Source organism: Pteronotus mesoamericanus, unplaced genomic scaffold (genome assembly GCF_021234165.1).
Source record: "Pteronotus mesoamericanus isolate MK-2021 breed Mesoamerican mustached bat unplaced genomic scaffold, CSHL_Meso_final scaffold_408, whole genome shotgun sequence".
Lineage (NCBI taxonomy): Eukaryota > Metazoa > Chordata > Mammalia > Chiroptera > Mormoopidae > Pteronotus > Pteronotus mesoamericanus.
The window spans coordinates 3,323,327-3,342,507 of record NW_026555315.1 but is presented as its reverse complement, the minus strand read 5'-3'; the positions used below and the strand labels follow the sequence as shown (position 1 = coordinate 3,342,507).

General features: G+C 59.5%; 1 protein-coding gene across 1 annotated transcript in view; it reads left to right on the top strand.

Moving 5' to 3' along the window:
• The window catches only part of MGAT5B (alpha-1,6-mannosylglycoprotein 6-beta-N-acetylglucosaminyltransferase B), a 56,437-nt gene that overhangs the window by 33,064 nt on the left and 4,192 nt on the right, over window positions 1–19,181 (top strand). Inside the window, exons 9-14 of the mRNA XM_054593343.1 lie at window positions 1,359–1,490; window positions 2,804–2,937; window positions 6,821–6,951; window positions 14,813–14,968; window positions 15,961–16,107; window positions 16,217–16,333. Of these exons, the coding sequence (XP_054449318.1) occupies window positions 1,359–1,490; window positions 2,804–2,937; window positions 6,821–6,951; window positions 14,813–14,968; window positions 15,961–16,107; window positions 16,217–16,333 (817 nt within the window). The remainder of the gene's footprint in view (window positions 1–1,358; window positions 1,491–2,803; window positions 2,938–6,820; window positions 6,952–14,812; window positions 14,969–15,960; window positions 16,108–16,216; window positions 16,334–19,181) is intronic.

Below are 19,181 nucleotides of genomic sequence, written 5' to 3'. Positions count from 1 at the left end.
AAATCGCCAAGCGATGGGCAAAATGGCCTGAGAGCAAAACCTACAGAAACTGCTGTTAGTGATCCAACCCCATTCCTAACGCAGCTCATTAGCTGCCCAGCTAACTCTCCGGCCGCCCTCGCATCCCCTCCTGCTGCTGGGAAGAGGCGGTGGCTGCTCTAGTAACGGGCCGGGGGACAGAGATGGGGCAGTGCCCGGTGCTCGGGAGACGGGCGCTGGGCGGGGCCGGAGGGACGGCCGCGCCCCTGCGGCGGCACAGAGCCTGGGAGGCCGAGCCCCCGGGCGCACGGCAGCGCCTGGAGCCCGCGATACTGGGGCCCTTTGCAGGGCTGCTTTTTAATCAGGCCCTTCCCACGCAGGGAAGGGAGAGAGGGAGGCAGCCACTTGTTCAAGAATTGGAGCACGACCTGGGGGGGTTATTTTCAGCCACGGACCCAAGGCACAGGGAGAGGTAAAACCGGAGGATCTGTGGCCTGCAGGGACCGTGGCGGGCCGCCCAAGCATCGCAGCGGGGTGTGGAGGCGCCGCGGGGGGATTCAGTGTTGGTGCAAGGCCACCAGCCCGTCCACCCTGGAGCTCAGGCCCGGGGATGCCTTCGTTGCGCCCGGACTCCCCTCCCACCCGCGTCTGCTCACAGCCTGAGTCCCTGCGGAGGCTCCTGGGGGAGGGGGAGGGTGTCCCATGGACGCCTTCCAGCGGGCACCCGGGCCACGGACCCGGGGAGATGGGAACGGGGTGGGGGCGGCTGCCGCCGGTGAGACGCCCCACGGCCGCGGCCCCCGAGGCAGCTCTGTGCCAGATGAAATGCTCAGGTGAATGAGAGGGCGGCCAGGGGGCGGGGCCGGGCATCTCCGCGGGCAGGTGCCCGACAGCAGCACAGAACGACACGCCTGAGGCAGATGGGGTTTGGGCCACCTCAGCTGCAAACGCAGCCGCTGCGCTGAGACCGCAGCGGGCACTCATGGCTCCTTGGGAACGTGAGAGGCGCCCCTTCAGGTGGGCACGGTCCTGCGGGTCACTCTGTTTGTGGGAATGAGCAAAAGGCACCCTGGCAGGCGGGTGGCCCAGGCCAGGGGCATGCGTGGCAGCTGAGCCCGCACCGGATCTCGGTCCTGCCTGCCCCTCGTTGGGGCCTCCTGTGCAGTGAGGAGCCTGCGCCCCGTACACAGCCGCCTTCCCAAGAATCGGCCCGTGCCATGCGCCCACTCGCCTCCCACAGCCCCCCGCCCCTCATCACCCTGGGCTGTGGGAACCGGCGGGGGGTTCCGGGTCCTCCAGACACAGGGCCGGCTGGGCAGGTGGGCTCCTGCAGCCTGTGGGTGCTCTGGGGCTCAGACTCTGAAGGGCTCTTCTCTCAGTAACTTAGGGGTACCGCCAGGCCGGGGGAACTGCCCGCTGACCGTGCCCCTGCCCTTCGACCTCATCTACACCGACTACCACGGCCTGCAGCAGATGAAGCAGCACATGGGGCTGTCCTTCAAGAAGTACCGGTGAGCGGGCGAGGGCCACGGAGGGCGGTGGCGCTCACGGCAGCCCCCACGCCCTGCCCGGCGTCCGGCTGCCCGCTGGTCCAGGCCCGGAGGGCTGCCTGGACCCGGGTTCTGCCGGGGGGTGGGAAGGCCTCTCTGTCTTCTGCCCCCTCGCCCCTGCCCCGCCATTTCCCTCCCCTGAGGAGCTCTGCCTCCTGGCCCAGTGTGACAGGGACCCACAGGGAGCGGTCCCGGTGCCCCTCGGCTGCGTGGCGGGCTGAGGCGCAGGGGGCAGGGAGGAGCGCAGGGCGGGTAGAAGGGAAGCGGACAGCGGACGGCACTGTGACCTCTGTGACCTCTGCAGTGTGGGCCCAGCAGCCCCGTCCCTTGAGAAAGGCCAGTGCCATCGCTCTGGTCTCTGCAGCGAGGAGGACACGGGTTTAATTTAGCACAGAGAGCCCTGCTATTTATTACATTTGCTCCAGTCTCAGGGACTCTCCCACATGATTTTATTAGGGGGAAAAAGTGACAGGCAGCGTTATTGCTTTTATTATTAATGCATGTTCTCCATGCACGGCGCCTCCTCTTCCCCTCCCCCCGCCCCTTCTCTGGGGCTATAGTGCCGACCTCAGCAGTCCGTGGACGGTTCTGGGTCCCCGGGAAGGAGGTGGGGTGAGGGAGCTCCTTGTGGGGGCTTCTGAGTCTCAGGGGCCCACTCCTGGGGGTGGGACAGGTCAGGGGACACAGCCATGGGGAGCAGACTCAGTCTGGGACAGAGCCTCAGCTGGGAGGTCCACCTGAAGAGGCCAGGCTCCCAGAGGGCCCTTGGAGGCACTGCCTGCCCAAAGGCGTGCCGGTGACAGCAGCTGGTCCCCCTGGGCCCGGCGCTTCTGCCCCTCAGCTGGGATGATCGGCTAAGCCCGGCCTGGGGGTGGCCGGCTCCTGGGCGGGGGCTGTGGACCGGAGCGACTGCTGCTCCCAGGAAACCGCAAATCGTACAGGGGACCCGTGGGGCAGTGTGGCGGGCCCCCACTCCGGCAGCGTCTCCCCTCCGAGGCTCCCTGGGCAGCTGTGGTCCGCGGCCCAGGGCCCTCCGCGTGGCCCGGAAGTGGCTGGCTGCTGTTATCCCCCGCCGGACGGACAGGGAAGCTGGCCCGGAAAGGTTCCAGGGCCCGCCTGCGGTCGCACAGCCAGGTCGCGCCTGCGGCTGAGCTCTGACCTCGCGTTGTGCTACCCTGACCAGCCACTGGCCGGTTACAGCGCCCGCGGCTGGGACAACCCCAGCCCAAGGGGACACTGAGGCTGCTGACTCTGCTCCTGGTCCCCTGGGGCAGGTGCCGCATCCGGGTCATCGACACCTTCGGGACGGAACCCGCGTACAACCACGAGGAGTACGCCACGCTCCACGGTTACCGGACCAACTGGGGCTACTGGAACCTCAACCCCAAGCAGTTCATGACCATGTTCCGTGAGTGTCCCTGCCGAGGGCGGGGCTGGAGGGAGCGGGGGCGGGGCGTCCAGGCCGGCTGTGGAGAAGCGCCCGCTGCAACCTTTCCAGCACCCGCAGGACCTGGCCTTTGCCCTCCAGGACAGGAGGATTCCATGGCCTTCCAGAAAAAGAGGCCAAAAGTGGACTGGGCGGTGAAGGGGCAGGACCGGCAGCTTTCCCAAGCGGAAGGAACAGATGTAGTGAAATGGATGTAGAAAGCAGTGGAAGGTTCTGGAAATGCAAGAGCTCCAGCACAGGGGACAGTGGGGCAGGAGGCTGCGGGGAGAGGCTGGGCCCCTGTGTGTGGAAACCCTCGGATGCTGGGCGTGCGGCGAGCAATGCAGTGAGAGCTGAGTTTAGCTCTTTTTAATGAGACTCTGAAACATAGGCACCCACTGACTCGGCCCCTTAACTGCAGTGCCCTGGAAATCATTTAACTTTTCCTGACGACCCAAGGTCAGCTCTCTGTCTCGCTGGCAGCGGGGCCTGCCCTCCGGGGTGGCCGAGGTGTGGGAGCAACGGGCCCCTTCTCCGGGTGCCGTTTGAAGGGGTGCTTTTCCCTCCTTGCTGGGAGCGGGGGCTGTCACTTGTCCTCGTCGTCAGAGGGTCTGCTTCCAGCAGCCCCTGGCGCATCTGATTCGCAGCCCTTTGAAGGCCCCGGGTCGGAGAGCCAGATAAGCACCCCCAGGCCTGGGCCTCAATGAAGGGCAGACCTGGTTCCGAGCAGGGTCCCGAGGAACCTGCCTTGAGAAACGTAGCTGATCCTTTTTTTTTTTAAAGATTTTATTTATTTATTTTCAGAGAGAGGAGAAGGGAGATAGAAAGGGAGAGAAACATCGATGGCTTGCTGGTTGCCTTTCATAGGCCCCCAGCTGGGGATCTGGCCCACCACCCAAGCATGTGCCCTGACAGGGAATCGAACCAGCGACCCTTTGGTTTGCAGGCTGGCACTCAATCCAGGTTGAGCCACACCAGCCAGGGCAAAAGAAGCTGATCTTTATTTGGTCTGTCCACTGAAAGCCTCTCTCCTGGGCGCTGAGGGTCTTCTTCGGACATGCTCTCCCGGTGCTAGGCCGTGTTAGAGGCAGCTGCAGCTTCTGGGAATATGAGCAATGGCTTGAATGGATCCCAGGAGGCTGGGAAGGCAGGAACGTTCCTTGGAGCCCAGATGAGGAAACTGAGGCCCAGAGAGGTAGAGTGTCCCAGCTGAGGTCACACAGCCCTGTGGGGACCAGAGTCCTTCCCCAGGGGCCAATGCACGGTTGCGTGAAGCTTCTCTAAGAGAGGAAGGGTGACTGTCCCTACAGGTCATCTGGTGACATTGTGCCCCCAGGAGAGTGCTTGGCATGGGGTGGGTCTCTGAAGGGAAGGACAGTGTGTGGCGGGGGAGCGGGGCGCTCCAGGGCGGAAACAGTGTCCGTGATGCAGAGAGGAACTGCGAAGGCGAGAGTCCTGGTTGTCTCCTCCCTCGGAAGGGAAGCAGCGAGTTAGGAGGCTGGCGAAAAACTCGGAGGCCTAGGGAACAGAGTCGGCGGGGGGGGTGGTTCAGTTTCAGCAAAGGGTCCTGAGTTGACACTGGATACCATCGTTCAAGGTTCCCTGGAGGTTCCTGAGCTAGGAGATGGCACGGTGTCCTGGCCGACTGCCGATGGCCAGGGGGCCGGTGGTGGAGGGGGGAAGCCCAAGGTGGGCTAGAGGCTTCTGTAATAATCTACACTGAGCACTCAGGGACTTGTCCTGCGGGACGCCCTCGGGACGTGGAGGCCCACACCTGGCCAACTCCTACTCATCCTCCAAAACCCTTAGTCCAATGTCCCCTCTTTGCCATCACTCTCACTGGCCCCCTCGTCTCCTGTCCAGGCAGAATGTTTTTATAATTCTTAAGTACCCCTGACTCTGTTAAAGCATGTATTGAATTGTATGAGAGCTATTTGCTAGTACATTTATTTCCGCTGATAGATGGTGAATCACTGGAAAAGGAGCTGCCGACTGATTTATCTTTATTTCCCTAGAGCTATCGAGGTCCTCAGAAAATGTTAATTGGTTGAATCAATTAAAGAAAGAAAAACCAAAAACCAGAGAGGCAGGCAGTTTTTAACAACAGCAGACGTCTTTCCCCAGCTAGCCTGTGAGCCGGGGGGGGGGGGGGGGCGGTGGCGGGCGGAGAATGGGGGTGCTGGGTGCTGCTCCCGACCTTCCCCTGGCCCGGCCCCTTCCCCGGCCCCGGCCCCGGCCCCAGAAGCTGTGCCTCACTCAGGTCCCTGTTACTTCAACTGGTTGCCGTACTTCCTGGCCCACGCCCACTAGTTGCTTAGCTAATTGTGTCCTAAAAGTGGCGTCAGGGAGAGGGATGGCGGGAGGGCGGGCACGTGGCATCAGGGAGCCTCCAGAGACAGGGAGGGAGTGCGGGGGGTGCTGCCGGGCGCCCTGACCATCGCAGAAATCGCTCCCGGCCCCGGGGGCCCTGCTCATGCCTCTGAAGCTCAGAGCAGAGATCCGGTGGCCTGTGACCGGCAAACGCCTTCCACACAGTTTTCAGTCCTAAGAAAAAACCTGAGCACTTTAACGGGACACTCACCTCTTGTCAGATGCAGCAAACACTGGTTATGGCTTTTCGTGGGTATCGGGGTGGGGTTAGAAATGCTACATTAAATCCACACGTTGGAGTTGGTACATGTCCCAGTCTCAGAAAGGCCGGAATGTGAAAAACGCGCGTTGGAAATGAAGAGATTGGGTGTTCGGCATCGGGGCTGTTCTGGGAAGGCTGTGCGGCTGCTGCAACCTGCCAGCCGCCGCCTCTCCCACTTGGAAGGTGCACGAGATTTAATGGGCTCCCATCAGTATTCTGTTCACGGTCCTCTGCACGGAGGGAGGGACCTTGTGCCTTGCAAATGACAGCACTTGTCCTACATGGCCATGCCTGCCACATGGGGCAGGCACTCATCTGGGACTGCGCTCCAGCGCGGCCGAGCAACTGGAACGGGGGCCCAGACTCGGCGTCTGCCCCGGCGCGCTGGGTTCCGGCCCCAGCGAGTCGGAGCACGCTCTGCGCTCTAATGGAGACCTGGCCACGGGGACACGGGACAGGGCCACAAAGGGAGGACCCAGCGAAGGTTTCCAGGAGGGGAGGGCGTGGCCTGGGAGCGGGGACTGGAAGGCTGATAGGGTTTCTCCCCTAGAAGGGGAGGAGGGCACTCCAGGCAGAGGGGACGGCAGGGCAGGTGGCAGCACTTGGGAAGGGGGCGGTGTGTCTGCATTCAGGAACCAGCGGGCTCAGTTCTCCCAGGTGCCTGGGACACGGACGTGAACAAAGCAGAGCTCCTGTGCTCGGGGGCTCCTAGTCTGACAGTTACACGTGAACAAGTCCATGTAAGGTGCAGCGTCTGGTCAGTGAGCACCATGACAGGAAAGAAGGGTAAGGGGACAGAGCCGGGTGAGCAGAGACCTGTATTAGAGGGAGCGCTGGGCCGGGGGGATGCTGTGGGGGGCTGAGGGAAAAGGGAGGAGCCTAAGCTTCCCTCTGGCAGGAGCGAACTAGGGAAGGTGGGCTCTGAGGACAGCAGGGTCCCGGCAGGGTTGCAGGGGCCCTTGGCTGTGCCCATGTTGCGCCTCAGTTTCCTTGTCTGAAAAACAAGCAAGGGGGGCCAGGCGAGCTCTCAGGCTCCCTTCTGCCCCGAGGTTCTGTGACCGCCTCTGAGAGCAGGGGCGCCCAGGGTCATCCACCCCTCTCCCCACGAGACCCTTCACCCTGACCCCCATCCCGTCGCTGCCAAACGGGGACCCTCCCATGGGGCCGGTCCCAGGAGGCCCGGCGTGTCCTTGGCCATCTGCTGACCCCTCCCGACCTGTGGTCTGGCCGCAGCTCACACCCCGGACAACTCCTTCATGGGCTTCGTGTCCGAGGAGCTCAGCGAGACGGAGAAGCAGCTCATCAAAGGCGGCAAGGCCAACAACATGGCCGTGGTGTACGGCAAGGAGGCGAGCATCTGGAAGGTGAGCAGTGGAGCACTGCGTGCGCCGGCCCCGCCTGTCGGCCGCCCCTCCTGGCCCCCAGCACCCGTCCCCTCCAGGGTTCGGCTCCACCTACCACCCCCACCCCCGCCCCCGCACTGCACAGCGGAAAACGTCCCCCGCCAATGGATCAGAAAAGAGGTCCTCAGCTGCCATAGGAAATACCAGCCAGGAGGCTGGTACCTTTTCCCTCTCCCCACCCCCACTCTGCCACAAACACAAATGTCCCTTCTTGAGGACTGTGACTTACCCCTCCACCTCCCTAGGATGGATCCACAAACACTGTCGGCCCCACGAAGAGGGTGTAGACCAACCTTTGGGCCTCTGTGGGCGGGGGGGCCACCGAGGAGAAGGCAGGAGAGGGCCAGGGCCCGGAACCCCATTCTCAGGGCGGGGCCCCGTGCAGCGCCCGCGGGGGAGGGCGCCTGCTCACCGACCTGCTCTCTCTCCTCTTTTTCTGCGCCCCTGGCAACGAGGCAGCTCCAGGTACGGTGACTGTTTGCTGCATGTCCCTCTCTTCCGGTCCCGACCCCCATAGGTCTCCCCGGGGGTGCCCCCGGGGGGCTTGCTGGGGTTCGCGGCTCCTGTGGATGGACCGCGGTGGGGAGGAGGGGGACAGGGTGGGCTTTTCAGGGGGCAGGCAGGACAGGTTATTGACCTTAGGCAGCAGAGTGACGACGGCACTGACCAGCGCCTGTGCCCTAGGTTAGGCCTGCCTGTCGTGTGGTTTCCTTAACGGTCCTCACGCGGTGTTGGTTGGGATTGGTTCGGCAGACAGTGACGTAGGCAAGGTGGACGTCTCTTCCTCGCCATTCAAAGGCTCTGGAGTTGTCGGGCCAGGACTGTATGGATTTCCTGGGCTCTTCTCACCCCATCAACCTGCCCCCCGCTTTAGTTTCCACCCCCTGCCGCCCCCCCCAGTCTGGTCTCGTGGTTCAAGATGGCCACAAACATGTCAGCCGCTCCATGTGTCCCCCGGGCAGTGAGGAGGAGGAGGAGGAGCTGAGAGGGGCCATGTTTAGGATGTTACATGCATCTCCTCGCCACGCCGACCCCGGCTGGATCCAGCCCTGGGCCCTGCCCTGTTTCGGGGGACCCTGGAGCTCAGCTCTGATTTTTGTGTGACTCGGGAAGGAGGAGGGAGGAGACGTGACGGGGACACCTCACGGTCGGTGCCGCCACAACCTCACGCATTCGTCCACCCAGAGCTCACTAGGTGCTCGCTTACCTGCCGCACATGTTGTCACGCCCATGTACAAATGAGGCAACCAGGCTCAGGAAGTTAGAGGGACAAGCTAGTAACAGCCGGGGCTGGGATTCGAACCCTCATCTAACTCCCGAGCCCAGACACTTAACTCCGACTCCACAACTCTCCCCAGTTATGGAGCCTTGGGTAAGGGCGGAGCGAAGCTCCGGGGGCAGGAGGAAAGGGCCCAGACCCGGCTGCGCTCTGGGCGCCCACCACGGGGTGTGGGGAGCGGGACCAGAGGTCCTTCCCTAGGATGGCTGGCGAGCCGGCTGCTACAGAAGCCCAGGACACTGGGGAAGAGGAGGGCCCAGGCTGTCTGCTTTTACCCGAAAACACTGTTAAGAGACTTCCCCGAGAACGAGAGGTTCTGCAGTCCAGGAAGAGAAAGGTTTTCTCTCCAGCTCTGAGACTCTCTGATAGCCAGGAGTGACGCTGGTCAGCAGAGGGCCTTGAAGAAGCTGTTTCCAAAAAAGACAGCCTGGCCCTGGCCTTCGGGGCCCAAGCGAGTCAGAGGTGGCCGGGTGAGAGAATGAAAGCAGCATCCGGGGACCTGTGCCGTCCGGGGTCCAGGGTCCAGGCCGCCGAGGAGTGGAGGGGGCGGAGGGAGGGGCTCGCGAGTTGACCGCATCCCACGGGGGCAGCAGGCAGGGTCAGGGCGAGGGTTTCCACGGCGATTGTGCAAGGAGGCCTGTCGTATCTTGCACCCAGGGAAGCGATGCTGCGGCTCAGGTGCTGTTCGTTAGAGCGCGAGGTCCCAGGGAGCTGGGGTGAGGGACGGACGGAGGCCGCTGGCCGGTCGCCGGACCGACCCTGCTCTCGGCTGGAAGAAACGTCCAGGCCTCAGCCGCCTGCCCGAGCCGGGCTGTAGGTTGCAGTCCACGGATAGGTCGTGACATCTGCTCAGAGCTCTGGGTGTCTGCTGCTCAGCTTTACTGAGGAGTAAATTGACAGAGAAAAACTGTCTACACCTAAGGTGCACAGCGTGGCGGCTTGATAGACGTGCCTATTGCTAAGTGAGCGCCGCAATTGGGCTACTTAACGCGCCCATCACCTCGCATAATTACCCTGCGTTTGGGCGCGGAGAGACCTCTTCAGGTTTACTCTCAGCAAATTTCAAGAGTGCAAGGCAGCGTGATTAACTGCAGTCACCAGGCTGAGCCCTGGGCTTACCCGCCTGACCACCGCCAGCAAGGGCCCCTTGACCGGTGTCTCCCGTTTCCTGCACCCCGCGCCCCGCGCGACCGCCGCTGTCCTCTCTGCGCCAACCAGTTCAACTTTTTCAATTCTACATGTAAGCGAGATGATACAGTATTTGACGTTTTCTCTCAACTCAGAGTCTTAACTAGCCTTTTAAAAAGAAACTGAATAACAGGAGTAATAGAATTAAAGAACGTTAGAGGACCTTCTGTGTCTTAAGAGTAAATATGATTTTGTGAAACTTTGTGTGTGTGTGTGTGTGTGTGTGTGTGAGATCAGGTGGTTAAAGTTGCTGTACAGTTCAGGCAGCACGACCCCTTTTGTGTGTGCGTTTTAAAGGAAATGGCTGTGTGCTCATGACGTGTGAGAGCGGGAAGCGGCTAAAGACAGCTACGTCCGGTAATGGGACTAGGACGTTGAATCGGAGGGTTCAGGCACCCTTTCTTCATACTCTGTTGTTGCTGTTGACTTGATTTCTTTCCTATGAGAGTAATTATGTTTTAAAATAAATAGTCCTTGTATTTTCAGCGCAATGACCGATGCGTTTGGCATAGAGTCCACCATCTTGCTAACTGGTTTCTGTTTCTTCTTCTGGCCTGTTGTCCTTTTTCCCCTCATTTCTTATCTGCTTTTGCACTGACACATATTTTTAAGTCCAGGCCCCATTAGCTGACTAATCACACTCTCACGCTCTCCTAGCGGCCACCCTAACGATCATAACATGCTTCCTTGATTTATCAAAGTCCAATATAAATCAACGCTTTCACCTTTTATGAGATAATAAAATGTACCTTAGCATACTTTAATTGTATCTCTCTAGCTCAGGGATTTTTCAGCCAGTGTGCCACAAGGATTTTTAAAACACGCAGCACCTGCCTACCTAGTCAGGGGCACCGGCCTCATTTCCCTTAGATTGTCCAATTAGAAAATGGCAACAGCCAATGCAGCAATAGCCATCGGGGTTGAATGAATCAAAGTTATACCTATATTTTTGTCATAGCAACAAAACATTTTTTTTTTTTTTTTTTTGGTGTGCCACAGAATTTTAGTAATTAGTTTGTATGCCATGAGATAAAAAAAGATTGAAAATTTTTGCTCTAGTTTATAAGCTCTTATTGTACTTTCACTTCCTCACATTTTTTCTAAAGATGCCCTTATTTCATTTGTGTTCTTGGAGGATATGTTTGCCATGTATGGAATCTCAACTTGGAGGTCACTTTCTTTCACATCATGAAAATGTTCTGTTGTCTTCTGGCTCCCATCATTTCTCTTGAGGAGTCAGCGTACATCTACGGTGACGCCTCTGAAGGTAATTTGTTTCTTTTCTCTGCCTCTGGCACCACTTCCCGCTAGGTTTTCCGCAGCGTTACTATGATAGGCCTCCATGTGGGCTTCTCTGGATGTATCCCACATGGAGCTCATGGCTCTTTGTGAGTCTGCGGTTTGATCTTTCGCTGCTTTTGGAAAATTCTCAGCTCTTCTCTTTGAACATTGCTCCCGGCCCGATCTCTCCTTTACTTCTCAGACTTCATCCACACAACCATTAGAGCTGACATACTTCCCTGTAATTTCCTAATTTCCACCTTTAATTGCTCTGTGCTTCATTCTGGATGTTTCCTTTTGTTCTTTCACTAGATGAATTCTCTTCACCTGTGTTTAACCTGCTGTTAAACCCATCCATTTAGTTCTTCATTGCAGTCATTGTAATTTTAATTTCTAGAATTTCCATTTGGGTTCAAGGCTTAACTTCTATTTCTTTGACTATATTCAACAAATTTATCTTGAACTCTGTATCTGGTAACTAAGTCCAGCTTCTAGATCGCTTATGGCTCTGTCCTTATTGACTGTTTCTCTTGGTTTTCAATCACAGTCTTGTCTCCTCATGTATTTGATTTTTTTAATCAAGGCTTTTAAATTTTTTAATTAAAAATCTGTGTTCTATCAGCTTTTTTGGGGTGGAATTGATAAGCAGTACACTAAACATGTTTAAAATGTGTAATTGTATGTTTTAACCTGTGTTTATACACGCCTGTGAGGCCATCGCCACAGTCATAACAGCGAATAGATCCCCCCCGCCCGGGATTTTTCTTCCCGTCTCTCCTCCTCCTCCTCTCCCAGCAACCAGCGATCTGCTCTCTGCCACTAATAGGTTATTTTTCATTTTCTATAATTTTACATAAATGAAATCATATAGCACATACTCATTTTTGTGTGGATTTTCTTCCCGAGGATAGTTATTTCGCGATTCATCCATGCTGTTGCACGCGTATCAATACTTTATTCCTTTTCATTGCTGAACACTATTCTGTGGTATGGATATACCACACTTTGTTTATCTGTTCACCTATTTTTTTAAAAAAGATTTCATTTATTTTAGAGAGGGGAAGGGAGGGAGAAAGAGAGGGACAGAAACATCAGCGTGTGGTTGCCTCTCGTGCACCCCCTGCTGGGGACCTGACCCACAACCCAGGCATGTGTCCTGACTGGGGATTGAACGAATGACCCTTTGGTTTGCAGGCTGGCGCTCAATCCACTGAGCCACACCAGCCAGGGATATCCATTCACCTGTTAATGGCCATTTGGGCTGTTCCCAGTATTTGACTCTTACTGGGAAAGCTGCTATGAGCTTCGATGTGCAAATCTCTGAATGGACGTACGTATTCATTCCTCTTGGTTGAGTACCTAGGAGTAGGATGGCTGGGTGATCTTGTGGAACTATTTAACTGGTTAACTTTTTAAGAGAAGTACTTGTCCAGTTTTACCGTTCTACCAGCAAGGATGAGAGTTCAGTACTCGCTATGGTTAGTCTTCCTAATTTTAGCCATCCTATCAGTTGTACCACGGCATCTTCTCACGGTTTTCATTTGTGATTCCCTAATGGCTAGTGACGTTGAGGACGTATTTGTGTGTTTGTCTTCCATTCATCTTTTTTGGTGAGGGGTCTTCTCAAAATGTTGCCCATTTAAAAAGTTGGGTTGTTTATTTTCTTATTACTGGGTTGTTAGAGTTCTTTACATCCTGGATATGTCCTTTATCAAGTATATGCTTTGCAAATCTTTTCTCCGAGTCTGTGGCTTGTGTTTCCCCAACAGCATCTTTCAAAGAGCCAATGTTCTTCATTGTAATGAAGCCTGGTGCTTGCTTTTACGGGTTGTGCTTTTGATTCTGTCTCCAAGAAACCGTTGTCCAACCCAAGGAGGTTTTTCTCCTATTTTTTACTTCTATGAGTTTTATGGTTTTAGGTTTTACAGGTAAGCCTATGATCCATTTTGAATTAACTTTTATATGTGACATGAAGGAGGACTCGAAGCTCCATTCCTTTTCCCTTTTTTATTTTTTGCATATGGTTATCCAGTGTTTTGGGACCATTTTTTGAAAAGACTATTCTTTTTCCACTGATATGTCTTTGCACCTTTGTCAAACATGAATTGATCATACACACATGGATCTATTTCTGGACTCTGTTCTGTTCCATTGATCTGTCTCTCTTGATGCCAATATCACGCCGTCTTGATTACTGCAGCCTCATAATCAGTCTTGAAGTCAGGTAATATGCCTGTTCACTTTGTTCTTCTTTTCCAAAGTTGTTCTGTATAATCATGGTCCTTTGCATTTTAAAATGAATTTTAGAATCAGCTTGTCAATTTCCACAAGAAAGCCTGCCGGGGTTTTGATTGGGATTCCATTGGTTACTTTTGATGATGTTTTGAAGTTCTGGGAAATGAGTATGCAAAGTGGTAGAGGTCGTTAGAGGTCAAGGATGACGCTCTTTTCTTCCCGTGAGGGTTCACGTTCACTCTGGGCTTGTGGCCTCTCAGTCCCCGGTCACCTTGGCCCGTGGCAGGGGCTGCGATGATTCCCAATGGATCCGCCCCTGCAAGGGTGTCCCGAGCCCCGCCCCTCCCCTTCTTCCAGGTGCCACCCCTCGGAGCTCCGGCAGAGCGTGGGGCTCCCTCTCTGTCAGGCCCGGAACTCTGCCTTTTGTCCCCCAGCTCTGCAAGGTGGCCAGAAACTCTGCTCCCCCATGTGGGTGATGCCCCTGGAATCAGCAGGTGCCCCGGGGGCAAGCCGACCCCCACGCTGGCCTCGCCAGCCTCCCCTCCTGCTCTGGATCTTGGCCTTGGCACCGTTGCGCTTGTGAGAGTCTCAGGGCCCTCGCAGATGCCTTCCCGTGGCTCTATCTGTCCCGGCTGCTCGCAGAGGCTGGGCTGATCCGCATTCACAAGTTCAGGGCCCCCTGGTAAAAGAAAAAAAAATGTGTAGTTTTTGAGTTTCACAGTATGACTTGCTAATTATTTTGATCTCCATTGAAAAAGTCTTCAAGAGCTGTGGTTTACAGGCTGAACCTGGGCAGACGCTCCTTGCTGTCCACCTCCATGGCCAGCCAGCAGGCCCAGGAAACGGGGGTTCTTTCTCTCCGAGCCCCTCCCCTGCCCCCGTGCCCCGCCTTCTCCTTGATCTGAAGGTCCTCGCAGCTTACGCCTTCCTCGCTGTGCCTCAACATACCACCCCCCACCCCGCCGCCGCCCTGCCCAGAAGTAGAGCCCAGCGGCAGATTCGTGCTTGTCCCTGTTGAGGTCCTACACTGACCACAGCTCCAGGCTCCGGGTCCTGGATGCAAGGTCAGCGGGGGCTCTGACGCTGAGCTCTCACCTCCTCACCTGTGCTCTGCCTCCCTCTGTCCCCTTCCCCTGCTGGCGGGCTCTGCTTCCAGCCCCCTCGGGCTGGAGGGGGAGCGGAGCCTGGATCTGGGGCTCTCAGGTCTAGAGAGGCTGAGCCTTTGCTAGTCCGCAGCCTCCCCGCTCCCAGGCGTCCTCCACGAGGACAGGCGCTCTGTCTTGTTGCTGCTGTGCTCCCAGCTCCGAGCTCAGTGCCAGTGCAGAGCAGGGCTCAGCGATGTGCTTGCTGGGAGGGAGGGAGAGAGGGAGGGAAGCAGTGATTAACAGACAGAGGGTGGATGGATAGACGGAGGGTGGATGTATAGAATGTGGATGGATGGAACGTGGATGGATAGAGGGAAGGGTGAAGGGATGGGTGGGTAAAAAATGGATTGTCCGGGCTCCAGAGAGTTCCACACCTCCTCAGAGGCCCTTGGAGGTCGCCATGGGTTCAGCAGAAGCCAAGCAGCTCCACCTGGATGCATTTAAACGTTGGTCCCCACAGGGTTTCTTTGGAAAGAAAGCAGCTTCACAGCTAAACCTAGCGCTGCAGCCCTGGGCTGGCCGGGCCTCCGCAGCTCACGGGGCAGAGAGGGAAGGAGCCCGGGTCCCACAGCTGGCTGGCTGCTGCCCTAGGGCTGACCACGCCTCTTCCCACTTCCTAGAGGGGCTGCGGTTCCTGCAGGCTCTGCCCCCGGGGCTGGGGCGAGGCTCCATCTCCCCGCTTCTTCCCCTGCAGGGCAAGGAGAAGGTCCTGGGCATCCTGAGCAGGCACATGGAGGTCCACGGCACCGTGTACTACGAAAGCCAGAGGCCCCCCGAGGTCCCTGCCTTCGTGAAGAACCACGGCCTCCTGCCGCAGCCCGAGTTCCAGCAGCTGCTGCGCAAGGCCAAGGCAAGCCCGCCCCTCACCCTGCGCGCCTGCCGGCCCCACTCCTGGCTCCGTCCGTGAGTGGAGGGGCCTCAGCTGCTCCACTGTCCTGGGCTCCATGTCAGGCCCCCTGGGGGCTGGGCCGAGCTGGGAGCAGCCACCAGGCAGCAGAGGCCGCACAGTGACGGGCTCAGTGATGGGGAGGTGGACTCGGGCCACCCCCCCGCCCCCCGTCAGTGCCACCCAGCCCAGCGGAGCCCTGCGCGGCCTGGCTTTCAGAGAGGGCAGGGGGCGATCCGGGGGATGGGGGCTCCTGGCTGGAGTCCTGCGGGCCATGAGCTCTGACCGACGCCCTGGAGTCCCCGAGCGGCCTCCACGAAGCAGCTGCTGGCGCAGGCATGAGCTCGCTGGCGGGCCCTCAAGTGTCGGCTGAGGCCAGAGTGTCCCCAGCCAGCTGCCAGGTCCTCTGCTGACCTCAGCACAGCTTGGCCCCCCACGCTTCTCGGACGTTCCGGGAGTGGACACGTGTGGGGGTGGGGGAAGGGCGCCTGTGCACAGTGAGCACCCCGGACAGCCCTCCGCGGCGGCCCTGTGTGGAGCTCTCCTGGGAGCCCGCCCGGGGCGCCTGACGGGGGTGCTGAGCTAGTGTGGGGTGAGTGAGTCAGGGTCCTCTGAGGTCGGCAGCCAGCCGGTGAGGGTCTTCCCACACCTTCCCAGCTTGAGACCCTCGCTCTTTCCCCTCTGCCCTGGAGCCCTAGCCCACGAGAGCAGGAGGAGGTACCGACACCACCTGATGGGACCCCCTCGTCTCCCCAGCGGGGACCGCGGCCTCGCAAGGGGAGGGTTTGCCATGGTGTCCAGCCAGTTGGGCTGCCTTTCCGGGCCCCCCGCTGCCCCCTGAGAAGGAAAGTCCCCACCCGACCTGGCCCCTGGCTCCCGGGGCTGCAGCGTGATGCCGGCTCCTCCTCCCCGCCCGACCTCCCCCGTCTGACCGCCCTGCCGCCTCGCCCCTTCAGCTCTTCGTAGGGTTCGGCTTCCCCTACGAGGGCCCCGCGCCGCTGGAAGCCATCGCCAACGGCTGCGTCTTCCTGCAGTCCCGCTTCAACCCACCCCACAGCTCCCTCAACCACGAGTTCTTCCGCGGCAAACCCACGTCCAGAGAGGTGGGTGGGGAGGGCCCGGCCCCGGGGGCGGGGGGGACCCTGCGGTCCCGGAAGAGGGAGGCCGGGGCGCCTCCCCGCGCCCAGCCCAGCCGTGGGTCTGCCCGGCCAGGTGTTCTCCCAGCACCCGTACGCGGAGAGCTTCATCGGCAAGCCCCACGTGTGGACCGTGGACTACAACAACTCGGAGGAGTTCGAGGCGGCCATCAAGGCCATCATGAGAAGCCAGGTGCGACTCAGGGCCGGCCAGGCCACCGCGCGCCTGCGCCACGGGTCTCCCTGAGTGAGAGAAGAGGCCCCTCCTGGCGAATTCAGACGCGCAGGCCTGGGCTGGCAGATTTGACCACGGGTCCCCCCTCACCGATGCATGTGTGCACACGTGTGCGCGCGCGCCCGTAGGGCCGGGGCCGGGGGCGCCTTTGTGTTCAGCCAGCAGCTTGCACAGCCCCGTGACACCCAGCCCTGGGTCCACAGTCGTTTGTCGAGCGCCTCGGGGCCCAGCCCGGGGCCCTTGGGCACAGGTTAGGTGCCGCCTAAGCGTGTGCGGCTGGGGACTCTGCCGTCCGTGGGCTCTGGACCCCTGGCAGCGCCCCTCCAACCATGATGGGCTCCGTTGTCCTGACCCCGACGGGGGGCTGCACTTTTCAAACACCTGCATTGCGTGTATTGTCACTCCCACTCGGGAACCCCAGCCGCAGGCCACCCCTCAGCCAGTGTCCCCCAAAACTCCCGACCTGCCCCCCCCTTGTCCTTCCCACCTTCTGTCTGGGGGAAGCGTTCCTCTAGCAGAAGTGCCCGGAGGGGCGCTGCTGTGTCACAGCCCCCACCCGCCTTCCGTGGGGACAGGCGCAGCCGGGCTGGCCTGTGCAGCGGCCGAGCTGGGGCCCCCATCAGCCGTAGGGAGCGCCCCCTGCTCCCCTCCTCGGCCTCTGCTTCAGCAAATCTCTGCTGTTAGTCTCTCCAGTCGGGGACGGGGAGTGTCTTAGGTTGGGCTCCCTGAGAGACCTCAAGGCCTGATCTCAGCCGGGAGGGAGGCCCCGGAGGGCCAGAGTGAGACACGCGTGTTACCGAGCAGGCCACCTGGGGCATGTGCTGGTGGCGCCCTCCGACAGGTGGGGTCCATCATGGTCCCCACTGCCCTGCCCGAGGAGCAGGAAACCGGAATTCACCCCCCAACTTCCATCTGTGGCTGGATGGAGGCAGCGTGTGCGCATGCTGCCCGCTCTGGCGGCCCCTGCCCTTCTGAGCCGAGCAAGCCAGAGCCCGCCCTCGGGGCGGGGGGCTCTCCGGGCCGCAGGGCAGGACGAGGAGGTCACTGCTGGAGACGCCCAGCCCCTGCCCGGGCCCCGGCCCCGCCCAGCCCCCCACCCAGGGCCCAGCGCACTGCCTCCAGGGTCCAGAAGGCACCCCACAAGGCCGATGGCGTGGGGAAGGTGCTGTGGGAAGGGGGACACCCACCCCCCACTCCTGCTGCTCCCTCTTTCCTCTCTGCAAAAGCCATCCTGCAAGTCTCCTATCCTGGGGGCAGGGGCAGGAGGGACCCGGACCTCCGGGACAACTGGTTAAGTGGCTGAGTGAGGAGTAAGCCTCCTGGCTCCCCGCAACCTTGGCCTGTGGCGGGCAGGTCCCACTTGCAGCAGAACGGGAGCGCATGTGGCGAGGGGCAGGTGTAGGGGAGTGTGTGCCAGCCCGAAATTCGTGACACTGGCTGCGGCGCGGGGGGCGGGGCGGGGGGGCGGGCGGGAGGTGCCTGGGGTGGAAGGAAAACTTCCTTTTTATTGTTTCTCCTTTCGGATTTTTTTTTTTTTTTTTTTTTGGTGTGTGAGTTTAATTTTGTTAATTTAAAAAATTACAATAACAAGAGGCTGAAGGAACCAAGGTTTTGGGAATCTGCCAAGCTGCCACTTATAACTAGCTGGGCTCCAAACCAGCCCTGGCCCCTCCCCGACCCCCCCCCCCGACCTCAGCACCCCCCCCACCCAGGGCAGGGCAGGGCCGGGCAGGAGGGCACCAGGCGGGCTTTGCCCACCCTCAGGGCTCGGGCCTGGAGTGTGCATTTTAAATACGCACCCTGGGTAGTTCCAGGAATCCTGTGTTAGAGACCTGACTTGGGGACAGCTGGCAGCAGCTGAGAGATGAGGGCCACCTCTGAGGATGAGAGGATGCAGCTGGTTCTGCAAGTCATGTGGCCTTTTGCAAGGGGGGGGATGGCGGCGGCGGGTAAGGGCAGGTGAGGAGGACAGGTGAGAGAGACCTAAGGCACCCAGCCCAGCTGTCCCCCAGTCCAGGGTGGGCCCTTCCTGTCGTCTCCGGGCCTCGGTGGCTTTGCCCGTGGCCACCTGTCTGTCTGGGGTGATGCCTTCCGCAGCCCGCAAGTCCCGGCAGGACCAGCACCTGCCGTTCTGCCGAGACTGGTCACTGGGCGCCCTGTAATTAGACCTAATGGGGGTGATTTCTAGACAGGTGGGAGAGTCACGCAGATGGGACACGGCCAGCTAAGATGCCCCTTCCCACGGAGGCCTTTGGATCACCATGTGACACGGATTTGCCATGGGGGAGGCAGAGTGACATTTGGAAGGGGGGTCTCTTCTCTGGGGGGGTTTGTTTATGACCGGGGCTCACAGCCTGGTACCCAAGAGGCGTCTCCCAGAGGTGTCCTGGAACTGCCGGGGCCTTCGTGGGGGCCTTGGCGGACAGAGCGGGGCCTGGCTGTGCTGGGCTTGGGGCCGGAGGCCGCCCCCATTGATGGGCTGTGACCCAGTGGCTGGATTTGGGATCTGGGGTTGTCTGGGAATGTGGAACTGCCCCCACCTTAGTGCAGGTGCAGTCAGAACTGGGCACCAGGGCGGGCGGCTGGGGTCTTGTCCCGAGAATCAGTCCGGTGGCCAGGGCCAGCTTCAGGGGCAGTGGCCGCTCCTGCTCCTCGGGGATCCTCCTCAACCTGAGTGTTGGGGATGTGCAGCTGGCCAGAGGGTCCAGGCCAGGCCCCCAGCCCTTCGAGGCGAGGCGACTGGGGTCTCCGGGAAGCAGGACCCACCCAGCACAGGGACATCTGACACCAGGGCCTCTGATGAGGA